The following is a 14,086-nucleotide window of genomic DNA, read 5'->3' as shown; positions in this document are numbered from 1 at the left end:
AGAGGATCATGTTATCTGCAGACAGTGAGAGTTTTACTTCTTTTCTTATCTGGATTCCTTTTATTTCTTTTTCTTCTCTGATTGTTGTAGCTAGTACTTCCAAAATTATGTTGAATAGTAGTGCTTCACCCATTTTTTAATTGGGTCATTTCTTTTTGTTGATGAATTGTAGAGGTTCTTTATATGTTTGGGCTATTAAACCTTATGGTTTGCAAATATTTTCTGTCATTCTCTAGGTTGTCTTTTCACTTTCTTGATAATATCCTTTAATGGATAAGAGTTTTTAATTTCATGAAGCTCACCTTATCTTTTTTGTTGTTGTTGTTCCTTGTGCTTTTGGTGTTATATGTGAGAATCCATTACAAAATCCAAGGTAATAGAGATTTATTCCTATGTTTTCCTATAGGAGATTTATGAATTTAGTTTCGAGTTAATTGTTTTATATGGTATGTTCTGCAAAAGTATCAGTATATGGTTTTCACTCACAAATAGCAGCTCATGCCTATTAATGGTTGGTCAGAGCAGTGACTTGGGATCTGAAATGGGATGCAGAGCAGCAGTTCCAGTCCCATACATGGTAAAGTTGCTGTAGTATCCTGATTCTGGAGAGCAGTTGGGGTCAGTGGGGTTAGTCTCACTGCAGTGCCAGCTCTAGCCCCTGGTAGAAGTTGCAGTGGCAGGAACTCCAGTTATCGCTGAAAGCTGGCTATAGTGCCTTTCCATATGCATTTAAGCAGGATACGGACTTAGCTGTTGTTGGATGGAATGTTCTATAGAAATAAAAAACCTCTGCAGAACTCTTAATTTATAGTTTTGTTCAATTCTGTTTCCCTCTTGATCTTAGTTGCTTTATTCATTGTTTAAATTTGGACTATTAAAGTCTCTGAATATTATTGTAATGTCTCTGTAATTGCATATGGTCAGTCATGAAATATCACATGTAACATTTTGCTCTGGAGGTGGACTCCTCGATATACATACACAAATATAGATACATATATTCATACACATATATACCTACATAGACATAAATGCATATACACAGGTATATTTTGAAATCATGAGTTCTCATGAATGTCTTTGATTCTAATTTATCCTCTCAGGTCTTATTTTTTCTTTCCTTTGTTTTGTATGTGTATGTCCTTTCTTCTACAGTGTGAACTTGACTCTGAACAACAGCAGCACATTTACTCATTTGATGTATCCTAAATGCTGCTAAATTTGTTTGAGAATTCTTTGCCATTTTACTTCCGTTTTAGTATTTTGTTGACTTTATTTTGCAGGCAATATGTACAACATTAACCTACTTCCCAAAGTACAAGCATGCAAAAGATGTACAGCTGTCCCTTGGTACCCACAAGGGATTGGTTCCAGGACCCTCCTAGATACCAAAATCCAGAGATGCTCAAGTCCCTTATATAAAATGGTGCATATATTTGCTATATTTGCATATAGCTTATGCATATCTTCCCAAATATTTTAAATCATCTCTTGCTTACTTATAGTACCTAATACAATGTGAACACTATGCAAATAGTTGTAACAACAATGGAAATATTATCTAAGTAGTTGCCAGCACATGGCAGAGTTTTCCTTTTTGGAACTTTGTGGAATTTTTTCTGAATGTTTGCAACCTGCAGTTGATTGAATCTGCAGATGTGGTACCCACAGATACAAATGGCCACCTGTACTTAGAGAACTATCTATCATTCCTCCTGTACTCCCCAGCCCTACTGTCAGCCCCCTGAAGGCAAATAAGTATACTGTTTTCTGATTTAACTTTCTAGTGTTTTGTTTTGTAAAGATTAGTGTCTCTGTTTCTCTCCACTTTACCCCCTCATTTCCCATGTTTTCCTTCTCAAATGGTAACATACTGGATATCTTCTTTTTCTTTTTTTCTCACTTAACATTATGTGCTAGAAATAATAAAACACAACCCCATTAAAGCTATTTTCATGTCAGACCTAGCTTTATGGTAATTTAGTTGTTGCTGTTCAGTCACAAAGTCATGTACGAATATTCACAACCCCATGGACTGCAGCATGCTAGGCTCTTCTGTCCTCCACTGTCTCTGTCTCCTGGAGTTTGCTTAAATTCATGTCCATTGAGTCGGTGATGCTATCTAGCCATCTCATCCTCTGCTGCCCTCTTCTCCTTTTTCCTTCAATCTTTCCCAGCATCAAGTTCTTTTCCAATGAGTCAGCTCTGCCCATCATGACCATAGCCAAAGTATTGGAGCTTCAGCTTCAGCATCAGTCCTTCCAATGAATATCCAGGGTTGATTTCCTTTAGGATTGACTGGTTTGGTCTCCTTGCTATCCAAGGGACTCTCAAGAGTCTTTGCCAGCACCACACTTTGAAAGCATACTTCAGTGCTCAGCCTTGTTTATGTTCCAACTCTCTTATATTAATATTGGAAAAACTGTAGCTTTGACTATATGAACCTTTGTCAGCAATTTAGTTATAACTTTAAAAAAATGAGAGAAAATTCTGCTGTATATTTGTTTTAAATATAAAGATTTCACAATAGTTGTATCTATTTAGTAGACTAAAATGTATCTCTTTATGTAGCTCCTGGTAGAAAATTAGATGAAAATCCTCTGCTTAAGAATGAAACACCATCAGAAGCTAAAAAACGGTTGTTGAAACCAGGAACTGCTAGAGCAAATAGACGCAATGGTAAGAATTATAGATAACTTTTAATTATTCGGGCTTCCCTTGTGGCTCAGCTGGTAAAGAATCCACCTGCAATGCAGGAGACCTGGGTTCGATCCCTGGGTTGGGAAGATCCCTTGGAGAAGGAAAAGTCTTCCCCACTCCAGTATTCTGGCCTGGAGAATTCCGTGGACAGTATAGTCTGTCGGGCTGCAAAGAGTCAGACACGACAGAGCAAATTTCACTTTAAATTATTTGAAGTTTGGCTCATTGAAATATATTTTTTCTTTAATTTTCATTAAATAATGGATAAAGCAACAAAGATCAGGATAGAGAAAAAAAATTGAACAACACCTTATAAATATTTGTGCATGTATTTTATAGAAGTTTTATGCCTTGATGTAAGTATAAATACCCTAAGATAACTAGAAAACTAAATGAAACCTTTGATCAACTTCTGTTTGGTATTTGCATGGTTAATGATTAGTATATAACAAGACTGCCTCCACATACACTCATGAAAACTGCTCACTCAAATTGCCTACTTCTCTTCCAGGGTCTGTCTGAATATGTATTATAATTCACTGCTTTGCAGTCCTCCTCCTTTAGTGTTGCACGAATTGAAAGAAACTTTGCTGCTTACTTGGTATATTCAGAAGTTTTATAATAGATCCATTTTTCTATTTAGCGTTTCTTATAACAGAGCCAAAAGCTATAACTATTGATGATCAACTGCCTGAGGATATAGCTTCAGTTTTAAACAGGCGGTCTCAAGTTAACCTTGAAGCTTCAGGAAGTGGCAGTTTTGATAGTAAGTAATTAATTTAAAATCTTGGAAAATATTTTCAGTTAAATTCAGGAGAGCTTTGATCCATAGTTCATGAATGTATCTATAAGTATTTTGTTCAATGATTATTTATCTGTGTTCTATAATTCCTGAGTTGGATGAGTTAAATTTCCTGCTATGATTATGAATTACTCTGTTCTGTTCTTATGTTGTGTCATCTTGTCTTATGATACTTTATCATTAACATTCATATAAAGTTAAAATGAATAATTTTCCTAGAATTTCCCAGGCAAGAGTACTGGAGTGGGTTGCCATTTCCTTCTCCAGGGGATCTTCCCAACCCAGGGATCAAACCCACGTCTCCTGCATTGCAGGCAGATGCTTTACCATCTGAACCACCAGGGAAGCCCCAAGAGGACAGACCCTTTTCTAATAAGGGACCCATTTTATCATTTTTATAGGGTTTTTTTTTGGGGGGGGCCATAAAAAAAAACTACCATGCCTGCTTTTAATATGGCTTTAACTTCTGACTGGTATTTTCGTGACACATTTTTTTCTGTCCTGTTGTTTTAATAATTTTGTATCATTATGATTTTTCTTTTAGTGTGAAGATTATAACTGAGTATTTTTCAAATTCAGCTTGATATGTTTGTCTTTTTTTCTTTGAATATTTGTTTATTTGGCTTTGTTGGGTGTTAGCTGTGGTACATGAGCTTAGTTGCACCATGCATGTAGGATCTTAGTTCCCTGACCAGGGATCAAACCCAGGTCCCCTGCGTTGCAAGGTGGAGTCTCAATCACTGGACTACAAGGGAAGTCCCTATATCTTTGTCTTTTAATTAGCAATCATAGTCACACTTCATCAAATTTTGATGCTTTGAGAATGAAGTTATACCATTTTCTTTGTGCTTCAATTCTTCCTGCTTTATAAGTTTCTTTTACTCTTTTTCTGATGTATATTTTTGTATCATTACATTTTTTTTAGACGTATCTAACATTGCAAATTTTAACTTTATTCTAAAGTGTCTGGCGTGCTGCGGTTCATGGAGTCGCAGAGTCAGACACGACTGAGCAACTGAACTGAACTGAAAGTGTGAATATGCCAAGAGAGTGAAATAATATTTTAAATAGTGTTAGCCAATATTAAATTATTATTCACTTCAGATTATTGATATCTCTGAATATCTAAACAAGACTGATTCTATTTACAGAAGTGAAAAATGTAGTCACATATGTTTATTCTTCGATAATCTCTTTTAATACTTTATTACCACAGAGTATGACTTGTTTATATTTTAATAAATGAGATAAAATATTGTTGGGTACATATATTGCATATATTGCTTATAGCACAAATCTGGTTGTCTAGTGCATATGAAAGTCATCTTATAGCTCAGAGTATGCATGAAGTATCAGATAAAATATTTTACTTGGAGTTGATAGAAAAAATTCAGTAGTAAATATTATAAAAATCATTAAATTATTTTTAATTAAATGGGATTTAATTTAATTTAACAGAGAAGGCAATGGCACCCCACTCCAGTACTCTTGCCTGGAAACTCCCATGGACGGAGGAGCCTGGTAGGCTGCAGTCCATGGGGTTGCGAAGAGTCAGACATGACTGAGCGACTTCACTTTCACTTTTTCACTTTCCTGCATTGGAGAAGGAAATGGCAACCCACTCCAGTGTTCTTGCCTGGAGAATTCCAGGGATGGGGGAGCCTGGTGGGCTGCCGTCTATGGGGTCACACAGAGTCGGACATGACTGAAGCGACTTAGCTTAGCTAATTTAATTTAAATGGGATTTAATTTAAATTTAAATAATTTAAATTTTAATGGGAGAAGGCAAGGGCAACCCACTCCAGTACTCTTGCCTGGAAAATCCCATGGATGGAGGAGCCTGGTAGGCTGCAGTCCACGGGGTTCCTAGGAGTCGGACACGACTGAGTGACTTCACTTTCATGCACTGGAGAAGGAAATGGCAACCCACTCCAGTATTCTTGCCTGGAGAATCCCAGGGATGGAGGAGCCTGGTGGGTTGCCGTCTGTGGGGTCGCACAGAGTTGGACACGACTGAAGCAACTTAGCAGCAGCAGCAGCATTAAATTATTTTAATTGAATTAATTGATTTTAATTAAGTGGAATATGTAGACTGATTCAGACTTACAATATCACTGCAAAGTTTTCAAAAGTTACAGTAAAATTTTTCTTTTTATTTCGTGGTTTTCTTGAATTTTTGTTTCATTCTACCATTTGCTGAAACATGCATATTGAATTCTTCTGCTATAATTTTGGATTTATCTATTTTTGTATTACTGGCCTCCTTATACTGCTTGTATTAAGTATATACAGTTTTATCAAAGTGCATGTTTCTGGTGAACTCAACTTTTTATTAAAGAGACCATATTAATATTTGGTAAGTTCCTTTGACTTAATTTCTGTTTTGTCTGATGTTGACATAACTATAGCAGATTTATTTTGATTAATATATACATACATATTTTTTTCATATATTTGCTTTCCACCTTTATGTATTATTAAGCTTGGGTGTGGTGTATCTTATAAATAGTTTATAGTCAGATTGTTTACAAATCCCATATTTTTTCTTTTATTCCAGAACACATAATCTGTAATTATTAAAACTATAAAATATATTGAGTATAAATATCCATGGATACTTTGTTTTTCCCCTCCTATCCCATTTTTCATTTTTAAATGAATGTTGAATCACTATTTTTTTATTCCAATTTTAAAATAAATCTCATGGTTTAAAATGTGAAAACTTAAAAAAAGTGAATATGCTTAGAAAACTGAAGTTACCTTCAACTTTTAAGTATGTGTATGAAATAACAGTGCCTACACATTCTTTCAGTAGAAACACTCTCATGGTTACACCAAACATCATAGTCCAGTCTTATATTTTGGTCTTTTAAAAAATTGTGGTCATTTACTTAAATTGTTACAAAAATGAAAGGAAACTTTAGGTGATACTTGGTCTATCTTAATTCAGGAGCTTCACAATTCAAGTTTCCTGTTTTAGTGGATTAAAATCTTCTTTTCTTATAGTTGAGAAAATAGGTATTAGATGAAAATATGTCAAATGAAGATGAAGTTTTAATCTCAAAAATCCCACCTCGAATTAAGAATTTTGGAAGTTCTAGGAAACTGTTTTTGACAGCTTGACTATGATATGTGTATGTGTGGATCTCATTAAGTATGCTTTACTCTGGGCTTGTTGAGCTACTTTATGTGAAGATTACTGTTTTTCATAATATTGGGGAAGTTACTGATCATTATTTCTTCACAGATTCTTTCTTCTTTCTCTGCTTTTCCTCTTTGTTGCCCATTGTGCTTATGTTGATATGCTTGTTTCCATCAGTCTCTGAGGCTCTGTTTATTTCTCTTCATTGTCCTCAGAATGGATAATCTCAGTTTATCTCTGTTTAGTTTCACTAAGTCTTTCCCTTTTTAACCCAACCTTTATTTTTATTTTTTTAATATAAACTTATTTATTTTAATTGGAGGCTAATTACTTAACAATATTGTATTGGTTTTTCCATACATTGACATGACTCCGCGACGGGTGTACATGTGTTCCCCATCCTGAACCCCCTCCTACCTCCCTCCCTATCCCATCCCTCTGGGTCATCCCGGTGCATCAGCCCCGAGCACCCTGTATCGTGCATCGAACCTGGACTGGCAATTCATTTCACATATGATAATATACATGTTTCAATCCCATTCTCCCAAATCATCCCACCCTTGCCCTCTCCAACAGAGTCCAAAAGACTGTTCTATACATCTGTCTCTTTTGCTGTCTCGCATACAGGGTTATCGTTACCATCTTTCTAAATTCCATATATATGCATTAGTATACTGTATTGGTGTTTTTCTTTCTGGCTTACTTCACTCTGTATAATAGGTTCCAGTTTCATCCACCTCATTAGAACTGATTCAAATGTATTCTTTTTAATGGCTGAGTAATATTCCATTGTGTATATGTACCACAGCTTTCTTATCCATTCATCTGCTGATGGACACCTAGGTTGCTTTCATGTCCTGGCTGTTATGAACAGTGCTGCGATGAACATTGTGGTACACATGTCTCTTTCAATTCTGGTTTCCTCAGTGTGTATGCCCAGTAGTGGAATTGCTGGGTCATATGGCAGTTCTATTTTCCAGTTTTTTCAAGAATCCCCACACTGTTCTACATAGTGGCTGTACTAGTTTGATTTCCCACCAACAGTGTAAGAGGGTTCCCTTTTCTCCACACCCTCTCCAGCATTTATTGTTTGTAGACTTTTGGATAGCAGCCATTCTGACTGGCATGAGATGGTACCTCATTGTGGTTTTGATTTTAATTTCTCTGATAATGAGTGATGTTGAGCATCTTTTCATGTATTTGTTAGCCATCTGCATGTCTTCTTTGGAGAAATGTCTGTTTAGTTCTTTGGCCCACTTTTTAATTGGGTCATTTATTTTTCTGTAATTGAGCTGCAGGAGTTGCTTGTATATTTTTGAGATTAATTCACTGTAAGTTGCTTCATTTGCTATTATTTTCTCCCATTCTGAAGGCTGTCTTTACACCTTGCTTATAGTTTCCTTTGATGTGCAGAAGCTTTTAATTTTAATTAGATCCCATTTGTTTATTTTTGCTTTTATTTCCATTACTCTGGGAGGTGGGTCATAGAGGATGCTGCTGTGGTTTATGTTGGAGAGTGTTTTGCCTAAGTTTTCCTCTAGGAGTTTTATAGTTTATGGTCTTAGGTTTAGATATTTAATCCATTTTATTTTTGTGTATGGTATTAGAAAGTGTTCTAGTTTCATTCTTTTACAAGTGGTTGACCAGTTTTCCCAGCACCGTTAAAGAGATTGTCTTTAATCATTGTATATTCTTGCTTCCTTTGTCAAAGATAAGGTGTCCATAGGTGCGTGGATTTATCTCTGGGCTTTCTATTTTGTTCCATTGATCTATATTTCTGTCTTTATGCCAGTACCATACTGTCTTGATGACTGTGGCTTTGTAGTAGAGCCTGAAGTCAGGCAGGTTGATTCCTCCAGTTCCATTCTTCTTCTCCATTCTCAGTTCTCGATTGCTTTGGCTATTTGAGGTTATTTGTATTTCCATACAAATTGTGAAATTATTTGTTTTAGCTCTGTGAAAAATACCATTGGTAGCTTGATAGAGATTGCATTGAATCTATAGATTGCTTTGGGTAGTATACTCATTTTCACTGTATTGATTCTTCAGATCCATGAACATGGTATATTTCTCCATCTGTTTGTGTCCTCTTTGATTTCTTTCACCAGTGTTTTATACTTTTCTATATATAGGTCTTTTGTTTCTTTAGGTAGATATATTCCTGAGTATTTTATTTTTTAAATTGCAACGGTGAATGGAATTGTTTCCTTAATTTCTCTTTCTATTTTCTCATTGTTAGTGTATAGGAATGCAAGGGATTTCTGTGTATTGATTTTATATCCTGCAACTTTACTATATTCATTGATTAGCTCTAGTAATTTTCTGGTCGAGCCTTTAGGGTTTTCTATGTAGAGGATCATGTCATCTGCAAACAGTGAGAGTTTTACTTCTTCTTTTCCAATTTGGATTCCTTTTATTTCTTTTTCTGCTCTGATTGCTGTAGCCAAACTTCCAAAACTATGTGGAATAATAATGGTGAAAGTGGGCACCCTTGTCTTGTTCCTGACTTTGGGGAAATGCTTTCAATTTTTAACCATTGAGGATAATGTTTGCTGTGGGTTTGTCATATATAGCTTTTATTATATTGAGGAATGTTCCTTCTATTCCTGTTTTCTGGAGGGTTTTTTTTTTTTTATCATAAATGGTACTGAATTTTGTCAAAGGCTTTCTCTGCATCTATTGAGATAATCATATGGTTTTTATTTTTCAATTTGTTAATGTGGTGTATTACATTGGTTGATTTGTGGATATTGAAGAATCCTTGAATCCCTGGGATAAAGCCCACTTGGTCATGATGTTTTTGGGTTCCGTTTGCTAGAATTTTGTTAAGGATTTTTGCATCTATGTTCATCAGTGATATTGGCCTGTAGTTTTCTTTTTTTGTGGCATCTTTGTCAGGTTTTGGAATTAGGGTGATGGTGGCCTCATAGAATGAGTTTGGAAGTTTACCTTCCTCTGCAGTTTTCTGGAAGAGTTTGTGTAGGATAGGTGTTAGCTCTTCTCTAAATTTTTGGTAGAATTCAGCTGTGAAGCCGTCTGGACCTGGGCTTTTGTTTGCTGGAAGATTTCGGACTGCAGTTTCAATTTCTGTGCTTGTGAGGGGTCGTTAAGATTTTCTATTTCTTCCTGGTCCAGTTTTGGAAAGTTGTACTTTTCTAGGAATTTGTCCATTTCTTCCTCGTTGTCCATTTTATTGGCATATAATTGCTGATAGTAGTCTCTTATGATCCTTTGTATTTCTGTGTTGTCTGTTGTGATCTCTCCATTTTCATTTCTAATTTTATTGATTTGATTTTTCTCCCTTTGTTTCTTGATGAGTCTGACTAATGGTTTGTCAATTTTATTTATCCTTTCAAAGAACTAGCTTTTGGCTTTGTTGATTTTTGCTATGGTCTCTTTTATTTATTTTGCATTTATTTCTGCCCTAATTTTTAAGATTTCTTTCCTTCTATTAACCCTGGAGTTCTTCATTTCTTCCTTTTCTAGTTGCTTTAGGTGTAGAGTTAGGTTATTTAGTTGACTTTTTTCTTGTTTCTTGAGGTAAGCCTGTATTACTATGAACCTTCCCCTTAGCACTGCTTTTATAGTGTTCCATAGGTTTGGGTTGTTGTGTTTTCATTTTCATTCATTTCTATGCATATTTTGATTTCTTTTTTGATTTCTTCTGTGATTTGTTGGTTATTCAGCAGTGTTTTATTCAACCTCCATATGTTGGAATTTTTAATAGTTTTTCTCCTGTAATTGACATCTAATCTTACTGCATTGTGGTCAGAAAAGATGCTTGGAATGGTTTCAATTTTCTTGAATTTACCAAGGCTAGATTTATAGCCCAAAATGTGATCTATCCTGGAGAAGGTTCCATGTGCACTTGAGAAAAAGGTGAAATTCATTGTTTTGGGGTGAAATGTCCTATAGATATCAATTAGGTTTAACTGGTCAATTGTATCATTTAAAGTTTGTGTTTCCTTGTTAATTTTATGTTTAGTTGATCTATTCATAGGTGTGAGTGGACTCTTAAAGTCTGCCACTATTATTGTGATATTGTTATTTTCCCCTTTCATATTTGTTAACATTTGCCTTACATATTGTGGTGCTCCTATGTTGGGTGCATATATATTTATAAGTGTTATATCTTCTTCTTGGATTGATCCTTTGATCATTATGTAGTGTCCTTTTTTGTCTCTTTCCACAGCCTTTGTTTTAAAGTCTATTTTATGTGATATGACTACAACAAAGGTCTGTCTAGTCAAGGCTATGATTTTTCCAGTGGTCATGTATGGATGTGAGAGTTGGACTGTGAAGAAAGCTGAGCGCCAAAGAATTGATGCTTTTGAACTGTGATGTTGGAGAAGACTCTTAAGAGTCCCTTGGACTGCAAGGAGATCCAACCAGTCCATCCTAAAGGAGATCAGTCCTGGGTGTTCATTGGAAGGACTGATGCTGAAGCTGAAACTCCAATACTTTGGCCACCTCATGCAAAGAGTTGACTCATTGGAAAAGACCCTGATGCTGGGAGGGATTGAGGGCAGGAGGAGAAGGGGACGACAGAGGATGAGATGGCTGGATGGCATCACCGACTCAAAGGATGTGAGTCTGAGTGAACTCTGGGAGTTGGTGATGGACAGGGAGGCCTGGCATGCTCGATTCATGGGGTCGCAAAGAGTCAGACATGACTGAGCAACTAAACTGAACTGAGTATCTCTACTCCTGCTTTCTTTGGTCTCTATTTGCCTGGAATATCTTTTCCAGTCCTTCACTTTCAATCCGTATGTGTCCCTTGTTTTGAGGTGGGCTTCTTGTAGACAACATATATAGGGGTCTTGTTTTTGTATTCATTCAGCCAGGCTTTGTCTTTTGGTTGGGGCATTCAACCCATTTAAGGTAATTATTGATAAGTATGATCCCATTGCCATTTACTTTATTGTTTTGGGATTAAGTTTGTACACCCTTTCTGTGTTTCCTGTCTAGAAAAGATCCTTTAGCATTTGTTGGAGAGCTGGTTTGATGGCGCTGAATTCTGTCAGCTTTTGCTTGTCTGTAAAGCTTTTGATTTCTCCTTCATATTTGAATGAGATCCTTGCTGGGTACAGTAATCTGGGTTGTAGGTTATTTTCTTTCATCACTTTAAGTATGTCCTGCCATTCCCTTCTAGCCTGAAGACTTTCTATTGAAAGATCAGCTGTTATCCTTATGAGAATCCCCTTGTGTTGTTTGTTGTTTTTGCCTTGCTGCTTTTAATATTTGTTCTGTTTGATCTTTGTTAATTTGATTAATATGTGTCTTGGGATGTTTCGCATTGTTTGGGATGCTCTGGGTTTCTTGGACTTGGGTGATTATTTCCTTCCCATTTTAGGAAAGTTCTCAACTATTATCTCCTCAAGTATTTTCTCATGGCCTTTCTTTTTGTCTTTTTCTTCTGGGACTCCTATGATTCGAATGTTAGGGCATTTCACATTGTCCCAGAGGTGTCTGAGATTGTCCTTATTTCTTTTAATTCATTTTTGTTTTTTCCTCTCTGCTTCATTTAGTTCTACCATTCTATCTTTTACCTCACTTATCCTATCTTCTGCCTCTGTTATTCTATGGTTGATTCCCTCCAAAGTGTTTTTTTTTATTTCATTTATTGCATTATTCATTATATATTGACTCTTTTTTATTACTTCTAGGTCCTTGTTAAACATTTCTTGCATCTTCACAATCCTTGTCTCCAGACTATTTATCTGTAACTCCATTTTGTTTTCAAGATTTTGGATCATTTTCACTATCATTATTTGGAATTCTTTATCAGGTAGATTCCCTATCTCTTCCTCTTTGGTTTGGTTTGGTGGGCATTTATCCTGTTCCTTTACCTGCTGGGTATTTCTCTGCCTTTTCATCTTGTTTATATTGCTGTGTTTGGGGTGGCCTTTCCGTATTCAGAAAGTTTGTGGCTCCTCTTTATTGTGGAGGTTCCTCATTGTGGGTGGGGTTGGACAGGTGGTTTGTCAAGGTTTCCTGGTTAGGGAAGCTTGTGTCGGTGTTCTGGTGGGTGGAGCTGGATTTCTTCTCTCTGGAGTGCAATGAAGTGTCCAGTAATGAGTTTTGAGATGTCAGTGGGTTTGGTATGACTTTGGGCAGCCTGTATATTGAAGCTCAGGGCTGTGTTCCTGTGTTGCTGGAGAATTTGTGTGGTATGTCTTGCTATGGAACTTGTTGGCTCTTGGGTGATGCTTGGTTTCAGTGTAGGTATGGAGGCTTTTGGATGAGCTCTTATCGATTAATGTTCCCTGAAGTCAGGAGTTCTCTGGTGTTGTCAAGATTTGGACTTAAGCCTCCTGCCTCTGGATTTCAGTCTTATTCTTACTGTAGCCTCAAGACTTCTTCATCTGTAGAGCACCAATGATAAAACATCTAGGTTAATGATGAAAAGTTTCTCCACAGTGAGGGCCACCTGGAGAAGTTCACAGAGTTACATGGAGAAGAGAAGGAGGAGGAGAGAGATAAAGGTGACCAGGAGGAGAAGAGGGGGAATCAAAAGGGGAGAGAGCAAGCTAGCCAGTAATCAATTCCCTATGTGCTCTCCACAGTCTGGACCCCTCAAAGATGTTCACGGAGTTACACAGAGAAGAGAAGAGGGAGGAAGGAGACAGAGGTGACCAGGAGGAGAAAAGGGGGAATCAAAAGGAGATAGACAGATCCAGCCTGTAATCAGTTCCCTAAGTGTTGTCCACAGCCCGGAACACACAAAGTGATTCACAGAGTTGGGTAGAGAAGAGAAGGGGAGGGAGGAGATAGAGACGACCTGGTGGAGAAAAAGGAGAGTCCAAATGGGGAGAGAGCAGTCAAGCCAGTAATCACACTCCCAAGTAAAAATGGGTACCGAAGATTGGGTTCTTAAAGGTACAAAATTGATAACAAATATCAAAATGCAAAGATTAAAAATCTAGAGTAGGTTAGGCTCTCAAAAATACAATATTAAAAAACAAAGTCACAAACATTATAAAATATATATATGAAGTTTGCTTTAAAAGTAGTCTCTTTTTTTTGAAAGGTAATAGATTATAAAAATGAAAATTAAAAGAGTAATAGAGGCCTTAAAATTTTTTTAAGTTTTATTAATTTAAAAAATGATAATAGTAAAAATATATCTAGAAATTTCTCTGGAGTTATTGCAGACAGTGTGAGGTCAGTTCAATTTCAGATAGTTCCTTGATCCGGCTTATACTTCTCAAGATCTATAAACCCCTTCCAATGTAGTCAGTGCTAACTCCAGGGTTTTAATCTGTTGCACCTGTCACTTCCAAAGAGGTTTCTTCTGTTTATTTTAGCTTCTTCTGTTTGCTTGTTTCTTCAGTGTTTAATTTCCACCCTGACACAAGGGGAAGGTGGTCACTTATTTAGGCTCACTTGTTCAGTCATGCTGTGGGGAGGGAAGAACCCTGCAAACAAACATCACTGGCATG

General features: G+C 36.5%; 1 protein-coding gene across 16 annotated transcripts in view; it reads left to right on the top strand.

The window, feature by feature from the left end:
• The window catches only part of CCDC7 (coiled-coil domain containing 7), a 268,190-nt gene that overhangs the window by 75,420 nt on the left and 178,684 nt on the right, over positions 1 to 14,086 (top strand). For 12 of the 16 annotated variants that reach the window (XM_061435932.1, XM_061435930.1, XM_061435937.1 and 9 more), the window contains 2 exons: positions 2,572 to 2,679; positions 3,344 to 3,466. In XM_061435932.1, the coding sequence (XP_061291916.1) occupies positions 2,572 to 2,679; positions 3,344 to 3,466 (231 nt within the window). Of the gene's footprint in view, positions 1 to 1,283; positions 1,427 to 2,571; positions 2,680 to 3,343; positions 3,467 to 14,086 lie in introns of those variants that run through there. The other 4 variants (XM_061435942.1, XM_061435941.1, XM_061435943.1 and 1 more) reach the window with 3 other exon arrangements.

Source organism: Bos javanicus, chromosome 13 (assembly GCF_032452875.1).
Source record: "Bos javanicus breed banteng chromosome 13, ARS-OSU_banteng_1.0, whole genome shotgun sequence".
NCBI lineage: Eukaryota > Metazoa > Chordata > Mammalia > Artiodactyla > Bovidae > Bos > Bos javanicus.
This window is presented reverse-complemented; position numbering and strand designations above follow the sequence as displayed.